Below are 20,483 nucleotides of genomic sequence, written 5' to 3'. Positions count from 1 at the left end.
CCCTTCAACACTCATAAGTTTCCTCCACTGCCCCCAGACTCTCAGGGCTGCCACTACCACCGGGCTTCACCTTATTTACCCGCTTAAAAAAGACCTTTGGGATAAAGATGGGAAGGCACTGGAAAACAAACAGAAATCTTTGGAGGACCGACATTTTCACAGTCTGTACCCTCCCCGCCAGTGACAGCGGGAGCATGTCCCACCTTTGAAAGTCCTCCTTCATTTGTTCCACTAGCCGGGTCAAATTTAGTCTATGTAACAGCTCCCATTCCTGTGCCACCTGGATTCCCAAGTAGCGGAAGCTCCCTCCCACCACTCTGAACGGCAGCTCCATCAGTCTCCTCTCCTGCCTGGATCGCAAACATCTAATTTTTCCCCCATATTCAATTTGTACCCCGGAAACCGGCCAAATTCCCCTAAGATCCGCATAATCTCCCCCATCCCCCCCTAACGAGTCGGAGATATACAGGAGCAGGTAGTCAGCTTTTAGCGAGACCCTGTATTCTACCTCCCCCGCCCCCCCTCCGCCCCCCCCCCCCCCCCAACCCCCTCCCCGGACCAACCCCTTCCAGTCCCTTGATGCTCTTAGCGTCATCACCAATGGCTCTATGGCCAAAACAAACAGGACACCCTTGCCTTGTCCCTCAGTGCAGTTTAAAATAGCCCAACGTCAGCCGATTCGTTCGTACTCTCGCCACCGGTAGAACCCAATCAATGAAGCCCCGACCAAACCCGAACCGCCCTAACACCTCCCACAAATAGTTCCACTCCACCTGGTTGAAGGCCTTTTCTGCTTCCATCGCGACCTCTACCTCCACCTCCCTTCCCTCGAGGGCATCATGATCACATTTAAGAGCCTTCTGACATTGGCCGTTAGCTGCCAGCCCTTAACAAACCCTGTCTAGTCTTCCCCCATCACCTCCGGGACACATCTTCTATCCTTGAGGCCAAGATGTTATCCAACAATTTGGCATCGACATTCAATAGGGAGATTGGCCTGTATGACCCACATAGCTCTGGGTCCTTCTCCCACTTCAGGATCAGTGAGATTGAGGCCTGTGACATTGTTGGGGGAAGAACGCCCCGCTCCCTTGCCTCATTAAATGCCCTTACCAGCAGCGGGTCCAACATCTCAGAGAACTTTTTGTAAAATTCCACTGGGTAACCGTCTGGTCCCAGGGCATTACCTGACTGCATGGCCTCCAGCCCCTCTGCTATTTCTTCAATATCGATCGGGGCTCCCAACCCCGCCACCAACCCTTCCTCCACCTTCGGAAACTTCAACTCTCCCAAAAACTACCTCATCCCCTCCACCCCAGCTGGGGGTTCCGAATCATATAGCAGACTATAAAACTCCTTAATCACACCGTTCAACCCCGCTGAGTCCAAGATCGTGTTCCCAGCTCTGTCCTTCACTCTACCTATCTCCCTGGCCGCCTCCCTCTTCCTTAGCTGGTTTGTAAGCAACCTACTGGCCTCCTCTCCGTACTTGTATATTGCCCCCCTCGCATTCTTCAACTGCTCCACCGCCTACCTGTAGATAACAGACCAAACTCCATCTGTAGCTTCTGCCGCTCCCTTAATAACCCTGCCTCTGGGGCCTCCGAATATCTCCTGTCTACCTGGAGTATTACCGCAACCAACCTATCTCTCTCTGCTCGCTCCATTCTCCCCATGGGCCCGTATCGATATTAGCTCCCCACTAACCACTGCCTTCAGCGCTTCCCAAAACAGTGCTGCCGAGACTTCCCCAGTGTCATTTATTTCCAGATAGTTCTGGATAGACTCCCTCACACGCCTGCACACCCCCTCTTCCGCTAACTGTCCTACGTCCAATCTCCATTGCGGGCGCTGACCACCCTCCTTGCTCACCCGTAAATCCACCCAATGTGGGGCATGGTCCGACACAGCAAGCGCCGAATACTCGGTATCAACCACCCACGCCAGTAAAGCCCTGTTCAGGATTTTAAAAAATCAATCCGGTAGTATACTTTGTGGACATGGGAAAAGAAAGAAAACTCCTTCACTCTTGGCCGTCCGAACCTCCATCGGTGTCCCCCCCCCCCCCCGCCCCTTCTGTTCCATAAAACCATTTAGGGATCAATGACCGTATTAAAGTCCCCCCCCCCCAATATGATCAGTTTATGCGAATCAAGGTTCGGGATCTTCCCTAACACCCGTCTCATAAACTCCGCGTTGTCCCAGTTTGGTGCGTAAATACTCACGAACACGACTGACATCCTCCAGCTTCCCGCTCACCATGATATATCTACCCCCCGCATCCGTAACTATATTCCCCGTTTCAAATGACACCCGTTTATTGATCAAGATCGCAGCCCCCTGGTCTTAGAATCGAACCCAGAGTGAAATACTTGCCCGACCCACCCATTTCTCAATCTGGTCTCAGGTGTTACCCTCGGGTGTGTCGCCTGTAGCATTGCCACATCCGCCTTCAATCCCCTCAAATGTGCGAACACGCAAGCCCTCTTAACCGGCCCATTCAGCCCTCTTATGTTGCATGTGATCAGCCTGGTTGGGAGGCATCCAGCCCATCACGCCGCACCTCCCCTCCCCCATCCCGATCAACCATCACCCTTCTTAGGCCAGCCTTCAGCTCGCGTCCCGCACCTCCGCAAGCCCACCCTCGGGTACCCACAGTCCTCGACTTCCCATTTGTCTCCCAACAGCAAACCCTCCCCTGTCAGCAGGGCAATCCCCCCCCCCCCCCCCCCACTATTAACAGCACAACAATACCGACCCCCATCAACAAACTTATCACTGCTCGCACCCCACTGCGTTTCCGTGAGCTAGCCCACCCAGCTAGCCTGGTAGCCCCCGCCCATGGCGCCACCCACTATTGTGTTCTCTCTTCCCCGCCCCCCCCCCCCCCCCCCCACCCGCCCGCCGCTCGAACATACATATTCAAAACAGCACAATCCCCAACAAGCACACGTAAAAAAAATGAATCCACCCACCATCCCCCCACAGCAACACAAGTTGACTTACAGAACTGAGCAACGGCCCAAAGATTGATACAGAAAGCACACCATGTACAGTTCAAAACGAAAATAACTTTTACAGGATCGATACAGCATTACTCACCTCCAGAGTTCAGTGTCTTCAGTCACCTGCCAGCCTTTTATCTCTAATAATGTCCATTGCCTCGTCAGGCGATCCAAAATAATGCTCCTGGCCCTCATAGGTGACCCACAAATGAGCTGAATGTAGCATTTCAAACTTCACCCCTTTCTTGAAGAGGGACGATTTTACTCTATTAAATCCCGCTCTTGTTTTGGCCAGTTCCGCACCCAGGTACTGGTAGATGCGCAGCTCGCTGTTTTCTCACTTGCAGCTCCATGTCTGCTTGGCCCACCTCAAAATCTGTTCCTTATCCAGGAACCAGTGCATTCGCACCACCATAGCCCTTGGCAGCTCATTCACACGCGGTTTCCCCGCAAGCGCTCTATCCACTTCCAAGGGTCGACAAACGCCCCATCACCCATTAACCTTTCAAGCATACTCGCCACATATGACCTTGCGCCTGATCCCTCGCTGCCCTCCGGGAGGCCGACAATCCTCAAGTTCTGTCTCCGGAACCTATTCTCCAGGTCCTCCACCTTCTCCTGCAGCCTTTTCTGGTGGTCTCTCATCAGCCCCACCTCTGCCTCCAGCGCGGTTAGCTGGTCCTCGTGCTCGACCACCTTCTGAATCACCTTCTGAAGTCCGTGGGCTTCTAGTCTCTGTTCTACCCGATCGATCGATACCTTGATCGGGTCTAAACCTTCCTTTTTTTGCTTGGCAAAACTCTCCTGAATGAATTTCACCAAATGTATCGTTGACCACTGAGCCGCCAAGCCAGGATCCTGCACCTCCGCCATGTTTTCCTGTGCTGTAGGTTCTGCACATGCCTTCTTTGCTCGGCCACTTCTTCTTATAAGACCACTTCTGGTCCACGTCTCCATATACTGGTGGGGGATTCCTCGCCACTGTCTCACCCACCACTGATTTTTCCAATAAAATTCCGAAAAAGTCGGGAAGAAAGGTCCAAAAGTTCCATCACGAGCGGGAGCTACCAAATACGCGACCTCCTCCTCCATGGCCGCCACCGGAAGTCGACTGCAGCACATATATTGAGGGGCAATGTTTTAACATGGAAACAAGCGGCTTGTGGTTGAAGCTCCCATGATGAGATATGCTGGAAACACTCTTGTTGACTCAAAGAATTCAGGAAAAAGTTTAGGAATTAAATTAGTTTAGAGATATGGAGCGGACATCAGCACCTGATGTCAGCTCCCATATGCAATTATCATAGAAAATCATGGCAACAGAGATTCAAATTTGAATGAGAGAATATATAATCTTCTTATACAGGAGGTGACAAACATATGATTATAATCCATCCCGAGCAGTCAAGGTTATAGTTTTACTGGAATTATGATGATCCCAGACCAGACCCCAACAATGGCTAGGATACTAATTTTGTAACACTGTGAGGAAAGGATTCTTCGCTCCAGGAGTGATTACACAAAGAAATAGGGATACGATACATGAAAATAAATTTACTAACGCAGTGTTAAAATCTTTAACATCACACCAGAAAATAGCTTACCATTACCCCTTGAACAATAATACTCAATACAGTGAATAGGACAGGAGAAGAGACTGGGAGCGCTGCCGCTTAGAATGGTAGGAAAGAGCTTTTGGTATCTGGGAATCCAGGTGGCCTGGGAATGGGAGGCACTGCACAAGTTAAACCTATTCCAGCTGGTAGAACAAATGGAAGGGGACTGTAAGAGATGGGACATGCTCCCGCTATCACCGGCGGGGAGGGTAGACCGTGAAAATGATGGTCCTCACCAGATTTCTGTTTGTCTTTCAGTGCCTTCCCATCTTCATCCAAAAGGCCTTTTTCAAGCGGGTGAATAAGGTTATTTCGGGCTTTGTGTGGGCGGGTAAAACCCCGCGAGTGAAGAAAGTGTTGCTGGAGCGCAGTCGGCGAGAGGGTGGGTTGGCGCTGCTGAACCTCTGCAATTACTACTAGGCGGCTAATATAGCCATGATTAGGAAGTGGGGGAGGGGTCAATGTGGGAGCGAATGGAGGCGGCGTCATGCAAAGACACCAGTTTGGGAGCACTGATAACGGCACCTCTTCCATTCTCGCCGGCCCGATACTCCAAACGTCCGGTGGTGGTGGCGGCTCTGAGAATCTGGGGATATGGAGGAGTTTTAAGAGAGTGGAGGGAGCATCGGTATGGACCCCGATTTATAATAATCATCAGTTTGTACCGGGCAGGTTAGATGGTGGGTTCCAGAGATGGCAAAGGGCAGGAATTAGAAGGATGGGGGATCTATTTATAGATGGGAGCTTCCCCAGCTTGAAAGCCTTGGAGGATAAATTGGAATTGCCAGCAGGGAACGGGCTTAGGTATTTGCAGGTGCAAGACTTCCTGAGAAAGCAGGTTCTGGCCTTTCCCCTGCTGCCGCCACGGGGGATACAAGATAGAGTAGTCTCCAGTACCTGGGTGGGAGAGGGGAAGGTTTCAGATATTTCGGAGCTTTCGGAGGCGGAGGAAACTCCGGTGGAGGAGCTTAGGGGCAAGTGGGAGGACGAGCTGGGAGAAGAGATAGAGGCAGGTCTATGGGCAGATGCCCTAAGTAGGGTTAATACCTCCTCATCATGTGCCAGGCTTAGCCTGATACAATTTAAGGTAGTCCACCGGGCGCATATTACAGTGGCATGGATGAGTAAATTTTTTGGGGTAGAGGACAGGTGTGCGAGGTGCGTGGGAAGCCCAGCAAATCATGTCCACATGTTTTGGGCATGCCCGAAGCTTAGAGGGTTTTGGCAGGGTTTTGCTAAGGCAATGTCCACGGTACTAAAAACACAGGTGGGGCCGAGTCCGGAGGTAGCGATCTTTGGAGTGTCGGAAGAGCCGGGAGTTCAGGGGGCGAAAGAGGCTGACGTCTTGGCCTTTGCCTCCCTGGTAGCCCGGAGACGGATCTTGTTAATGTGGAGGGACTCAAAGCCCCCGAGTGTAGAGACCTGGGTTAGTGACATGGCTGGGTTTCTCAGTCTCGAGAAGATAAAGTTTGCCTTAAGAGGGTCAACAGTCAGGTTCACCCGGAGGTGGCAGCCGTTTGTCGACTTTCTCGGGGAAAATTAAAATGTCAGCAGGTGAAGGGAATTATTATGATCCCAGACCAGACCCCAACAATGGCTAGGATACAAGGTGGGGGAGGGGCTGGATTGTTGTTTTATGGTTGGGGTGTATGAAAATTGGGATGGGGGAGGAAATGTTTATTATACCATGTTGATGTCATTGTTAATGTTATTATAATTAACATTTTCTAATACCTTAATAAAAATATTTTTTTAGAAAAGAGTTAAGCCAAGAACATCTGAACATTCCTGAGAGCAGCTTAAAAAGGTACAGGTGTTTCTTTTCTCATTTTCTTTTAGTTTCTAAGGGAATTACAATATATTAGCAGGATGGAATGGGCACTTGGGAAAGATGGGTAGGGAAGAAGCCAAAAGGCCATCGCATCCTCACAAAAGAAAACTCTGAAAAACGTACGTCGGACTTCAAGAAAGGAGTCATTGCATAAGCGGTGAAAAGATTCACATTGATTCACCTGTTCTAATCTCACAGCTCCAATGCAATCTACAGTTGAATTGCATTGCATTTTCATTGTAATGTATTTTCAGAAGCACAATCAATCAGAACTACAGTAGAGTACAGTAGCAACAAGGAGGCCTTACCTGCAGTGATCAAAGGGCAAGCGGCGGAAGTTTGCCTGTGGGATAACTGCAGGAGGGAACAAATGATAATAATTATTTTCTTGAAAGAAACTATCTTACATATTAAATGTAAGATCGGAATGTATGGATAAATGGGGATTGGAACACACCTGCCAGCCTATCAGCGTGGTCAACAACAACTTTGTATTTATGTAGCATTTTTAACATATTATGCCCGAAGACATTTCACAAGAGTCATAGAATTTACAGTGCAGAAGGAGGCTATTCGGCCCATCAAGTTTACACCTGTCCTTGAAAGAGCACCCTACTTAAGACCATGCCTTCACCCTATCCCCGTAATCCAGTGACCCCACGAAATTGTTTTGGACACTAAGAAGCAATTTACCGTGGCCAACCCACCTAACCTGCACATCTTTGGACTGTGGGAGGAAACCAGAGCACCAGGTGGAAACACATGCAGAAACGGGGAGAAAGTGCACAGACCATCACCCAAGGCCAGAATTGAACCCAGGTCCCTGGAGCTGTGAGGCAGCAGTGCTAACCACTATCCGCCAAGAGCATGATGAAACAAAATATGACATGAATTACATAAAAATAAATTAGGGTAGATAACAAAACTCTTGGTCAAAAATATAAGTTTCAATGAGTGACTTAAAAAAGAGAAGTCAAGTAGAGCAGCAAAGAGGTCAAGGGAACAAAATACAGGGCTTAGGTCCTAGGCAATTCACGGATACCAATAGTGCAGTGATTAAAACTGAAAATGCTAGAGTCCAGAATTAGAGGAGGACTGATATCTTCATGGGTTGGGGGGTTTCAGGTTACAGAGATAAGGAGGGGCAAGACCATGGAAGGATTTGCAAAAGAGGATAAACATTTTAAAATTGTGGCATTACCTAACCAGGAACCAATGTCAGTCACGCTCAACATTCAGCATTGCTAGACCAACTATGCTAGACCAACCATCAAAATGGTCAAAATCCTCTCCAGAGATAGGAGCATTTATTTTTCTAAAAGCAAATGAGTTATAAATATACTGCAATCTTCTTTTTAATCAGTTTCAACCTTGTCATCACAGATCCCAAACCTCAGGTGATGGAAATAAGTCTAATTGCATGATTCTTGCAAAGAGTGAGCACGGGCACAAGAGATCGAATGGCCTTCTCCTGTCCTGTTGGATTGTATGAGTCACGCCTGTTTTCACCCCAATCTAACATATGATCAACAGTGATGGAATATTGATGTCTTCAGGAAATATGAGCTTACCAAGCATTTCCAACACAAGGCATTAGTAATCAACAGACGGTGGTAAACATCAAAGCTTACAGATTTCTGTCTGGTTTGGTGGGACGCTGATTAGAACACAAAATCCACCAACACGAAGCATGTGACTTAGACAACCAATTCCTGGTGTGGCGAGAAGTACTGCAAGTGGAGTTTGAAGACAATGGTGTATGAAGTGTTTCTCGAGAATTCAGTGCAGTATTCACTGAATGACAGCACAATATGAGGCCCTTCAATGGTCATTCATTGAAGGACCTTTCCATCATAGGTCCATGCACAAGAATCTGTGCACACTGCTGGAGTCACTAATATTTTATTCAGCTATTCAATGATCATTAACTAAAGAGGCAGCTGCACAAGCATACCAATCATGCAATTATTATTATTATATCAATTAATATCAAATAGGTATTTAAAAAGCACAGTGTGCCTCAACAGAAACTGAAAATACAATCTATACGGTCGATAAATATGACACCAACACAAATCACAATACCCTGCTACTAGAGTACAGTTCAAATCCTGCTTACCTGTTTTCTTGCCACCATAGAAATTGGTATATTCTGTACAGGTGATGTACCTGCAAAAGAAAAGTAAAGGTCAGTACAACATGACAAACAGCAGAAAGAGAAGTTACAATTTAAGTATGCGCTAGTACAAGTCACTCAATCAAATGCACACACATATAGACAGCTTTAAACAATGTTAAAAATACATTTCTGATGTACTAAATTTGATTCCCTCACATAAGTGCTCCCAATAAAAACAAGCACCTTCAGGAAAGGAGGGGAAAATATGAACTGACCTGAGCCAAGGGGACAAGATGTGCGCAGGTTTGATGCAAGGTCATTTCTTCACTATTCCTCAACAAAACACCTTAGACCCCCTTCAGGACAGGATCTGTCCTGTTCTCGTGGTCAATGCCCCAGTTCCAAAGCAAAGCTTGTGAAATTTAAATCCAATAGTGACTAATTTGGGAGTTGGATAAACACATTGCAGTCTTTACTGGTCTTATACTATACAACAATCTTTGATAATGAGGTGTCAGGCAAACTCTCCTCTGTGCATCACTTAAGATTTTACATTTGTAGACAGAATACCATAGTTTTTATGCAATGTCAGTGTAAACCAGTAGCACAGTGGTTAGCATTGTTGCTTCACAGCACCAGGGTCCAAGGTTCAATTCTTGGCTTGGGTCACTGTCTGTGTGGAGTCTGCATATTCTCCCAGTGTCTTCATGGGTTTCCTCCGGGTGCTCCAGTTTCCTCCCACAAGTCCCAAAAGGTGTGCTGTTAGGTAACTTGGTCATTCCGAATTCTCCCTCCATATACCCGAACACGGCCAGAACGTAGCAACTAGTGGCTTTTCACAGTAACTTCACATTGCAGTGTTAATGTAAGCCTACTTGTGACAATAAAGATTATTATTAAATTGTAGCTTACAATGAAAGAAACCCACTTTCCATCACTGGAGGCTAATTAAGAACTGGTTGTTGCTATTGAAATGGACACTTGCCAAGATGCAAGCCCCTAAATTCTTCTTCTATTGTATTGCATGGAATAATAGCAATGGTTATTGGTAAATTTAAGTAGGTATCTCATCTGTGGAACAACATGATCCTCATTTGTAGTTGCTTGAGATTAATGGCCTTTTCAGTCCCTCACATGGTGTTTCTGACAATGAAACATTATATTTTAGTACTCCAAAAATAAACCTTCTGAACTCCTACAGGATCACCTAAATAATGGCCATGCAAATGTGGTGCTGCAATAAGAAAGAATTACCACTTTCAGGACAAGACAGGGTGGCACTAGAAGGAAGAAGTAACTTTGCAATAGCCACTGCATTAAGAAACTGCATGCAACAAGAACAGCTCACAATTTAGTGCTTTGCACTGCCTTATTCAGGCACCAACTTCAACTAACGGGCCAAAGGAAGCATTACGACAGGTGACTAAGTGCTGGGTCAAATAGGTAGGTTTTAAAGGGCATCTTAAAAGTGTAGATAAGTAATTCCAGAGCTCGGGATGCAGACCACTGATGTCTCAGGCGCTGGTGGAGGAATTAAAATCAGGGTTGCACAAGAGGCTAGAATTAAAGTGCAGATATCACAGAGCGTTGTGGGGCTGGACGAAAATACAGAACTAGGGAAGGGCAAGGCCATGGACGGATTTGAAAACAAGGACGAGATTTTTTTTTTAATTCAAAAAGTGGAATTTATCCAAATTGCCGTCGGGTTTGTCCTCGAGAACCAGTTGTGAGCTGTGGGTCCGCACTCTGTATTGGAGTTCAGTGTTACAGACCACAGGCAGGAGGGTAAGGAAAACTGGGCCCCGGCCTCCCAGCTGCAGAAAAAACGAAAGCTCACAGATAGTTGCCGCTCACATTTTATCTTTCTGATGCTGCCTCTTCCCCATGATGTGTGGATAACTTGCCGCTTTCTCAAATAAACGCCGTAAAACGAACTCCAAACAACTCCTCCCTGGCACCAGAAGCGCGCTTGTCTCACTTCCTGACAACCGGTCCGTCCGCTATAAAGTGCCGATCGACCCGGAGAGTTGAGAGGAAAGTTCCACCCTGTGTTCACGACTTAGATTGGGCTTGTTTACAGTTACAAAGATATCTTTCGGAAATGCTGAAAGGAGGGATCCGGTACTCAGGGCTGTTATTGTTTCGCAAATTACAGTCATTATCTGTCCGATTGTTTTGCATGGACAAGTGCAGTAAGGTTTAAATTTATGTTCAGCGATCTGGTTTTGACTGCGTGTAGGAAAAATGAACTGTGAATTTATTTCACCATTATCAAGATATGTTTGTACTTTACATAAAGAGAAGCTTGTCATGATATGCAGACATGCAGATAATGATATACAGACAGGCAGCTAATGAACACAGAGAACAGGACATGACCAATGAGCAGGCACGACACTCAGGGGTGGTATCTCACCATAAAAGGCAGGAGGCACTCACACATAAAAGGCAGGAGGCAGAGTGCCTCTTTCCACTGATGAATATCTACAGAGTGAGTCAGGGTGTAGCTACAGGATCACACCTCCAGTACGTGGCTAAGAGCTAGTCTGGTTCAGTCAGTCGGGCAGTGTAACCACACTTAGGTTAGCAGAGAGTCGAACTCATAGAGAACTGTGCTACTGGTTCAATAAATCAGATTGAATTAACTTCAAGGTCTGGAGTATCTTTTGGTTAAAGCTGCATCCAGTTGCAGCCTGTGTTATCCCAGAGTACATAACACATCTTGCTACCAGGAGACTGCTTAATCTAGGTGGTTTACCTCAGTCTGTTCCGTGACAACCAGTGAATGTATCCCGGCACCATGGAGAAGATTCAGGCTCCTCACCAGCTCAGGACCTCCGACAATCTCAGTGCCAACTGGCGGACATTCAAGCAAAAGTACATTGAATCTTCAGACCTCGTGGGTGCGTCTAATGCAAGGAAGATCGCGCTTCTCCTCTCAACAGCGGGTGATCAAGCCATCAAACTCTTCAACTCATTTAACTTCACCGAAGGCCAGGACAAGAAAAAGTTTCAGACCATCCTGGGCAAGTTCGATAGTCACTGTAATATTACGTACTGGAATGGCCTCTGGAAACTGAGTAGACACATCCATTATAGTCAAAAGATACTGATTCCCACTTTTTGTTTTAGGAAGCAGTCCTATGCAATCAATTAGAACCCTTGTAAAAGGTTCCTCAAATGCTGGAATGGGTATTAACGGCGCTGGTTTTATCACTGCTTGAGGTTTCCCTATCACTTGACATGTGTGACATGATTGGCAAAATTTAACTACATCTTTTTGTAGTCCAGGCCAATAAAAATGTTTTGGGATTTTAGCTTGAGTTTTCCTTATTCCCAAATGACCTCCCAGTGGTACCTCATGTGCAACTCGCAACACCTCCTTTCTGTACCCTACCGGCAATACTACTTGATGAACTTCTGCCCACTTTTCATCCGTCTGCATATGTAAAGGTTTCCATTTTCTCATCAAGACATCACTTTTACGGTAATAACACTCTGGTATACACTCAGATTCCTCTTCCGTGTATGCTTTCTGATACATCCGTTTTATTTCTACATCTTTCTGTTGTAACTCCGTCAATTTTCCTGAACTTTAAATATCCGCCTCATCCTCCGCCTGTTCTTGTTCTTTTTCAACCATTGATCAAAAATCGTTTCTGATAATTGCGCTTCAACTTCATCTTCACTCTTTGATTTCTCCTCTTGTCTTAGCCTGTGACTTTGCGACCTTGTTACTACACAATCCGGAAAAATCCCAGGATATTCGTCCTTCAACACTTCAGTTGTCTGATTTTCCACTGGCTTATCAACCACAGTAGGCATCACTCCCACCTGCGATCCAGCTATATCATTACCCCAAGATAAACTGTATTCCTGGACAAGATAGTTTCTCTATTACTCCTACTACCACTTCACCACACTTCACTGGACTTTCCAACCTTACCTTATATAATTGAACACTACTCCTCTCACCCTGAATTCCACATATTATCACCTTTTCTGGCAATATTCTTCCCAGACTACATAACTCCTCATCTCTTACCATGAAAGATTGACTAGCTCCCGTATCTCTTAAAATTGTGACTTCTTTACCTGCTCCTCCTGATACACATGAGTAAACTTTACCCACACAAGTAAATTCTTTAAAGAGATCTGGCACCTTCTGGCACCAGCCTTATCACCTCTTGATCAGGCTGTACAATCTTTTGCACCTCCTTCGCTTCACTTGGGCTTTCCTTTACCACTTTAACAAACCCCACTGTCTTATCCTGTTTTACCACATCAGCCTTCCCAGTGCTTTTCTTCAACTACCAACACTGTGACTTTACATGGCCTAGTTTATTACAGTGAAAACATTTGAAATTTTTCACTTCTTTTCCACCTCCTGGATTTCTTTTTTAATCTGAGATACACTCCTTATTATCGCCCATCAGATCACCTTTACCTTTACCACTTGAGTATTTCTCATGGTCCCCAGTTTCTATCCCTCACAGGCTGAAACTGATGTTGGAAACCAAGCTTTGATTTATGAACTAATTCATAATGATCTCCCATTTCTGCTGCTAATCTCGTAGTTTTAACCCTCTGTTCTTCCACATGAGTTCTCACTACATCAGGAATTGAATTTTTAAACTCCTCCAAAAATATAATTTCTCTGAGAGCTTCATAGGTTTGGTCTATTTTCAAAGCCCTTATCCACCTATCAAAATTACATTATTTGAGCCTTTCAAACTCCATGTATGTTTGACCAAATTCTTTCCTTAAATTTCTAAACCTTTGTAGGCTTCAGGCACTAGTTCATATGCACCTAAGGTGGATTTTTTCACCTCCTCATATGTCCCAGATACGTCCTCCGATAGTGATGCAAACACTTCACTAGCCCTACCTATCAGCTTTGTTTGAATCAGTAATACCCACATGTCATGTGGCCATTTCATTTGTTTAGCTACCTTCTCAAATGAAGTGAAAAAGGCTTCCACCTTCTTCTCATCAAATGCTTCTTGGCAATGCTTGGACATATTTAAATAGATCCCCACCAAGCCTTCGACTTTGATGCTCTTTCTCACTATCCTCATCACAATATCCAACTGTACGTTTCCCTTTACATCTGCCAATTTTAATTGACTGTCATGTTTCATGGCCATTTTCTGAAGTTCAAACTCTCTCTTTTTATCTTTTTCCCTGATCTGCATCTCCCTTTCTCTTTCTTTTTGTTCTGCTAGGGCTATTCTTTCTTTTCTCCTTTCTTCTCTCTCCTTTTCTTTTTCCTCTCTCTCTCTCTTTTTCTTTCTGCTCTATCTCTTTCTTTTTCCGCTCTCTCTCTCTCTCTTTCTTTTTCCTCACTTTCGTATTCAAGCTGCTTTAATTCATTCTCATGTTCCATTTGTTTAATATGTAACTGAATTTTTGCCATTTCCAATGAGTCAAACTGTATCTCAGGCAACTTTAAATGCTTAGCCACCGCCATAATTACCTCATCTTTTTACATTTTGTCAGGTAATGTTAACTGCAATGTTTTTTTCCAAATCTAACAGTCTGCTTTTAGTCTCTGTCCGTAAAGTACTGTGTGTGATCGTCTCCACCCCCAAAAACTTCAGAGCCTCTGAAAGAGGCATTGTCCACAACACACTCCCCATTTAAACTAGAATACAACACCTGAAAAGCAACCATAATATGCTCACCCCTCCCTGTCTTTAAGTTCACTAAGCCAATCCAATAGATAGATTTTTATCTCCCTTGAGTCCCGAATTTGTTATAGGCCAGGGTTTAGAGAACTCCAAAGTGTATCATGGACGTCACCTGGCCTACAACTTTTAATAGATTGTGGTATGGGGAGCACACAGCCCACTCTACAGGTGTGGTACAGCAGAAATGGAAAAGTATTTTTTAAAAGCAAAACAATGTTTATTCTATGAACTCAAGTTAACCTTTTTAAAACATACAGTGAACATCTCAGCAACCATTAATTCAAATACAACCCCCAAAGAATACAACACTAAGTAATGCCTACGCTGTCCTTTTAACGTCCAGAAGACTTACAAAAACATAACCTTTAACAGAAGCACGTTAGGTTAAAATCACTACTCAGAACATTTATCATTCTGAATTCACCAAATGATCAAGAGACAGTCTTTTCATGGCAGAGAGATCAACAGTATACCTGCTCTGTCTGGCATCAACTCCAAAACTGAACACGAAATTAAAATGCAGCAAACAGCCTAAAACGAAAGTAAAAAGCTGACAGGCAGCCCAACTCCACCCACTCTCTGACATCACTGCAGTAGTAAACACCCATTTCTTAAAGGTACTCTCACTACAGATATTTATATACGCACCCATTTATAAACACCCATTTCTTAAAGGTATTCTCACATGACAGTGGAATGCTCAAGAGACCAGAATTAGATGAGTGAAGGTTTCACAGAGGACTGTGGAGCTGGAAGAGATCATAACGATTGGGTGGTGCAAAGTCATTGAGCACTTTGAAAACAGCATTTTAAATTTTAAAATCAAAACTTCCCTTGATTGGGAGCCAATGTAAGTCAGTCAGCACAGTTGTGATAGCAACAGGATTTTGATTTAAGATACAGGCAGGATGTTTTGAATCCCCTCAAGCTTATAGAGGGGAGAATGTGGGAGACCAGTCAGGAGTACATTGGAATAGTCAAGCCTGAAGTTAACAAAAGCATGAATAAGGGTTTCCATACCAGATGAGCTGAGCTGGGGCAAAGTCAGACAATGTTATGGCTGTGGAAATAGATGGTCTTAACAATGGCAAGAATGCATGGTCACAGCTCATCTTTGGGTGAAATATGGCAGTAAGGTTGTGAGTAGATGGATTTAATCTCAACCTGTTGCCAGGGAGAGTGATGAAATTGACAGGAAATGAATGAGGAGTTTGGCCCAGGGATTGAAAACAATAACTTCAGTCTGTAGGCCTGAGGCCTGCAGCCACAACATTTTTCAATTTTATATTTTGCATTTTATCTCTTCTCTGCCTTGATTTTTAATGTTTAAAGTTATTTTGTAATTTCTTACTTGAAAGACTGATCTTAACCTAGCCATGATTGTGTTTTGATTAATTAATCAATAATAATCAATAGTGACGCGTTTCTTTAGATCTTGTTTTGTCTTTGTACGGGCCCACACAGCTATTGCTCATGCTAAGTTTTTGTTTTTCACTTTCTCAAGATGGAATATTAAAATACGTTCTTTTATTTGTCCTGCTGCATTCTGTGACCCGTGGACTGCAGATCGAGTTGCCGAGTAATCTTACCAGGTGTGGTCCCCGGAAGCATCAAAAGATGAAGTTTAATTGATGGACATAACAACTGGTTGGTGACAGATAAAAAGAAACCATCAACGCCGACGTAAACAACCTGGAATATTGTAAAGTCTGCTTCACATTGTGGCCTCTGTGAGAAGAACTGATAAGAGCTGAGATTTATTTTGAGAAAGGCTGTGCAGCAGGCTTCCAGACACTGGAATGAAGCCAAAAATTCAGTTTAAAGAGGCATTTTTCAGAGACTCAGGGCTGCAGCCAGGTAGAAAAGTCAACCACAGACGATGAAATGAATTGAAAATCGCTTATTGTCACAAGTTGGCTTCAAATGAAGTTACTGTGAAAAGCCCCTAGTCGCCACATTCCGGCGCCTGTTCGGGGATGCTGTTACGGGAATTGAACTGTACTGCTGGCCTGCCTTGGTCTGCTTTCAAAGCCAGCGATTTAGCCCTGTGCTAAACAGCCTCTGTGAGGAAGGGCCAGAAATGGAGTGGCTGAGCATTGTGCCCACCCATTTGGGGTTACTTTGTGACTTGGTAATGTATGTACTGAGGGGATGGTAATGTGTGTACCAATTTTGGGGGCACTGTCATGGAACAGACAAAATTGGGGGTTATTGTTTGTGTTTGAACAAACATCTGTCTGTCTTTTTATCCTTTATATACAAAGTGCTTTTTCGTCAGTAAATGGGTTTTTCTTCCTTTTCATATATATATTTCTTTTATATTATTTTTATATATTATCAATTATAATTGTCATATTATTATAATTATTATTCAATAAAATTGTTGTTTAAACTGTTGTTTTAATACTTGTCATTGTCACTCATTCCTGTTCATATCTATCGCATGTCATCTTGCAAGGAACCTGGGCAGCAATATGGCTAGAGAAGGCGATCAATCACAGGCAAGAAACTAACTGATGTGGCTGTAGAGCTGGGGGAGTGTGTTGCAAACATGTTACATTTCTAACTTTTTCCAGAACTGATTCAAGGTCAACAACCTGACCTTAACTCTGTTTCTCTCTCCACAGATGCTGCCAGACCTCCTGAGTATTTCCAGCATTTTCTGTGTTTATTTCAGATTTCCAGCAGTGTTTTACTCCATTTCCACACGAAGTACAAGCTACACCTCGCATGTGAACTCCAGTCTTGCCTATACGGGAGATCCAGTGCTTCAAAAAAAATATGATTCTGCTCTCAATTGAACGCAAATGTGGAGATACATTTTCAAACTGGCGGATGGAGTGTCGGTTTTCTGAACTGCGCTTGGTGTTTATTTTTATCTCTTGTGCTTTTTAACCTTGTTCCAGCTATTTTCTAAATCTATTTATAGGCCACTATACTGCCTGTTTCAAAAGCGATTCATATTTCTGTTTGCTGGTGCTCCCCCTGTTGGAATCAGACTCCCAATAGGATCATCTCATTCTCATTTTCCCAGTTCTGAATCCAAATATTAGTCTGCCCTCAATCCAGATGCTAACGGCCCTTTCTTCCGTGTACTTCTAACATCAAATTGTATCCTTTGATAATCCACTGGATATTAAAACCATTCACACACAAGCCATTCATATAAAAGAACTGCCGACAACTTTAGGGAACTTGATTCAGTGAGAAAGCTTTACGTTTTAAAAAAACAGTACAATTGCTTGATTCATTTTCGGCGCCAGATGCTGAAGATTAGACAAATGTATAACTTTCACTCCCTGTGTGCATAGTGACACTGACGAGCTGCTCTTTCACACCCCTCGCCCTTCTCATGACCTCACACGAGCCCCGCTGCCTCGGGATTGTTGGCTCAACCCAACCCTCCAGATGGTCTCCCGAGACTCGGCCCCAACAAAACGTCAAACAGTGTAGATAATTCTTCATTCAGAAAGAAACGCTTTGGCAATTGTTCCTCTGACAGCGGCGATTGGCTGTTGACTGTGGGAAACGCAAAGAAATCCGCACTCACGCTTCTCCCTCTCCACTCGGGGCTATAAGTACAGGGGTGTGTGGCCAAGCGCCGCAGCATTGAGAAGCTGCTTCAATCGTGTTAACTTACAAGGCGAGAGAACATCACCCAGCTAAAACACAGTATAAGGTAAGTTTGCATTTATAAGAGGCTGGCATTGAAAATGCATTATATAAATAATTGTATTCAGTCAATGATTCTGCACGATGCCAAAATACGTACTTGCTATTTTTCAGATGTTAAAAACGTTGATACTGCAGCTGCAGTGATTGGACTGGGCTGGATAGCTCTTCAAGATACGCACAAATTCAAACTTTGAGACATCCCCGTGCTGGCAATGAGAGGGCATTATTAACCCGAAACATTCGTCAACAACAGTTCACTGGTGAGGTACCGAGTTCTTTATACACAGTAGTGAAAAGTACAATTAAAAATCAGTTTCTTGTACCTAAATCAGCTTTCTCTAACGTATGATTTCCCCCTCCCTCTTGTATTTTAGCTCATCTCCCAGTGACTCCAGACCAGAATATCCGGGGTCCCGATAGGCATAGCACTGACATGCAGATTCAGAGGGAAATCGTCAACCATTTTGAACAGAACTTCCAATCCGGCAGAGGCCCACCGCACTTTCCGCCCTGCCAGAGCCGGTTAAGCAAGCGGTGCAGGCCAGCAAACCCACACCCCATCTCGAATGGCGCTGAAACGTTTGGACATCTTCTGGAACTCAGGAAGTGACAGTTTCACAACAAGATTACTGGAGGTTTACTCTGGTGTAAGACAGTATTCCGGAATGGAAGCAGAGTCATTGATACCTTCACATTGAAGGTTTATTAGAGGATTATTCCTAATCCTTAAATGTTTGATGTCATTGTTCATGACCCATGTTCTACAGTATTTGTAGAGTTACTCCATGATATATCTATATATTCAGTGAATATGTGTAGTAGTTGCAATAACGGTGATATTATGTAGGAGACATCTCCATAAGCATCCCTGTTGCAGTGTGGATGGGATAAGTAGTGGTTTGCGCTGATGAACAGTTTGTGCATTTTGCAGAAATCTTTATCCATTTTCCGAGCACTTTATTCAGCAGCGAGATCGCAGCAAAAGTATAAATATTCAAAGATTAATTTGGTGAAGATGAAATAGAAAGTCCATGGATCCCCTGACGTTCCGTTACCTCTCTGGGTCCTCAGACTTCATAGTGAAGTTTGTAGTTCTCCGCCAATTCGCTGTGATCACATTGTTGTGGTATTGAGTGAGTTCATAAGAATCTTTTAATAAGTATATACAAGTGTTTTCATATTGAATCATTTTTTTAAGGGCTATTTTTCATCCTTCTGCAATGTCTTAATGTCTGTAGAATGATTGAACTGTATATAGGAGACGCGTCTCTTAATTGATCAGTGTGAAGTGAACCGGAGGTGGGAAGTATTTTATGTTGTCGAAATCTCGTATCCATGTGGAACGTTTTAGTCGAGAGGTGCCCATGAAGTTTTAGTACAATAAGATCTCCGAGTAAATTGTAATGTTCCTTACTGTAAAACATCGGATGTCAAAGGTGCCCATGAAGTGTTAGTACAATAAGATCTCCGAGTAAATTGTTTGTAATGTTCCTTATAAAATAGAAGTAAAACGTAAGATGTCACAGACTTGGAATAGGATTTGTAAAACGACTTTAGTAGAGGCGGCAGTTGCCCTATGTCAGGGATGAAAAAATATCTCGAAGACGATTCGTACATTTTTGTAAATGGCTTAATATGAAGTGTTTTGGACATCTTAAAGCTTGGGACCTTATTTAGCATTCTGTGAATGATCAGAGAATGTGTCATGTGTGGTGGTTTTGTGGAGGTACACACGGCATTCGAAGGAATGAAGTTAGAGATACTGCTTCGGGGTGTGACTTCAAGAGCAAGAAGGCTTTTGATTCAAACCTGGGGTAAAGAAAGCTAATACTAATGTTCGGAAGAATTTCTCCAGGCGAAGATTGGCCGGAGCTCTGATTGGCGAGCCGAGGAGACTCTGTCAGGAATCAGGTAGAATAAGTGATAGGAAATGTAATTTACTTCTGGATGGATGAGCTCAGAGCTGCCGACTGGGTTCTGTGGTCAGTAACTATTCTGTGATCACTCTGTTGTGGTGAGCGGAAAGGGCTGTAATTATTATTCGTGGGTGACAATGAATGATCTATATTGGGGCTGGCAGATTGACAGCTCGGCACATTGCTGCAGTGTCTTAGAACATACATTGGAGAATGCAACATTGGTATCAATGTGTTGGACATGCATACACATTTCCAATAAAATGACTTTAAGCTCTGACTATATGGTGTGGTTTGAATTCACTTACTGAACACACTGCATTACTCTCTGTAGGTGAAGGGACATCAGTAGCATCCCCGTCCCCACTCCCGTGGGGGGAAAATGCTATGGTATATCTTTACGATTCAGCGGTTTTAAACATAAGTGATTAGATTCCTAAGAGTAGCACGGCTGTATTTGAGCACGGCTGTATTTTTCTGACAAACCTACCTCATAATTAAAGGCGGAATTTGAACACATGAATTAATGAATAATGGCAAGATTAAAATAATATGGAAAATCAGTGACCGCATGAGATCTAATTCAAATAATTAACCATTGAGTATTCTCCTGGGATTAATTTACTCAATT

General features: G+C 44.1%; 1 protein-coding gene and 1 long non-coding RNA gene across 4 annotated transcripts in view; one reads left to right on the top strand and one right to left on the bottom strand.

Moving 5' to 3' along the window:
* ppil2 (peptidylprolyl isomerase (cyclophilin)-like 2) overlaps nt 1-10,591 on the bottom strand; it is a 593,707-nt gene extending 583,116 nt beyond the window's left edge. Inside the window, exons 1-3 of one of the 2 annotated variants that reach the window (XM_072498280.1) lie at nt 10,426-10,591; nt 8,572-8,621; nt 6,761-6,806 (exon numbers count right to left, since the gene is read on the bottom strand). In XM_072498280.1, the coding sequence (XP_072354381.1) occupies nt 6,761-6,806; nt 8,572-8,621; nt 10,426-10,457 (128 nt within the window). In that variant the 5' untranslated portion in view covers nt 10,458-10,591. The remainder of the gene's footprint in view (nt 1-6,760; nt 6,807-8,571; nt 8,622-10,425) is intronic. The other variant, XM_072498289.1, reaches the window with a different exon arrangement.
* Nucleotides 10,592-17,808: 7,217 nt separating this feature from the next.
* LOC140410291 (uncharacterized) lies at nt 17,809-20,132 on the top strand. 2 transcript variants are annotated; one of them, XR_011940613.1, is made up of 3 exons: nt 17,809-17,940; nt 18,048-18,196; nt 18,311-20,132. It is a non-coding gene; the product is annotated as an uncharacterized lncRNA (long non-coding RNA). The 2 variants fall into 2 exon arrangements; XR_011940612.1 differs by having other exon boundaries at nt 18,048-18,201.
* The last annotated feature ends 351 nt before the right edge of the window (nt 20,133-20,483 follow it).

This window comes from Scyliorhinus torazame, chromosome 1 (assembly GCF_047496885.1).
Source record: "Scyliorhinus torazame isolate Kashiwa2021f chromosome 1, sScyTor2.1, whole genome shotgun sequence".
Classification (NCBI taxonomy): Eukaryota; Metazoa; Chordata; class Chondrichthyes; order Carcharhiniformes; family Scyliorhinidae; genus Scyliorhinus; species Scyliorhinus torazame.
The sequence above is the reverse complement of the archived record's forward strand: the minus strand, read 5'-3'. Positions and strand labels throughout refer to the sequence as shown.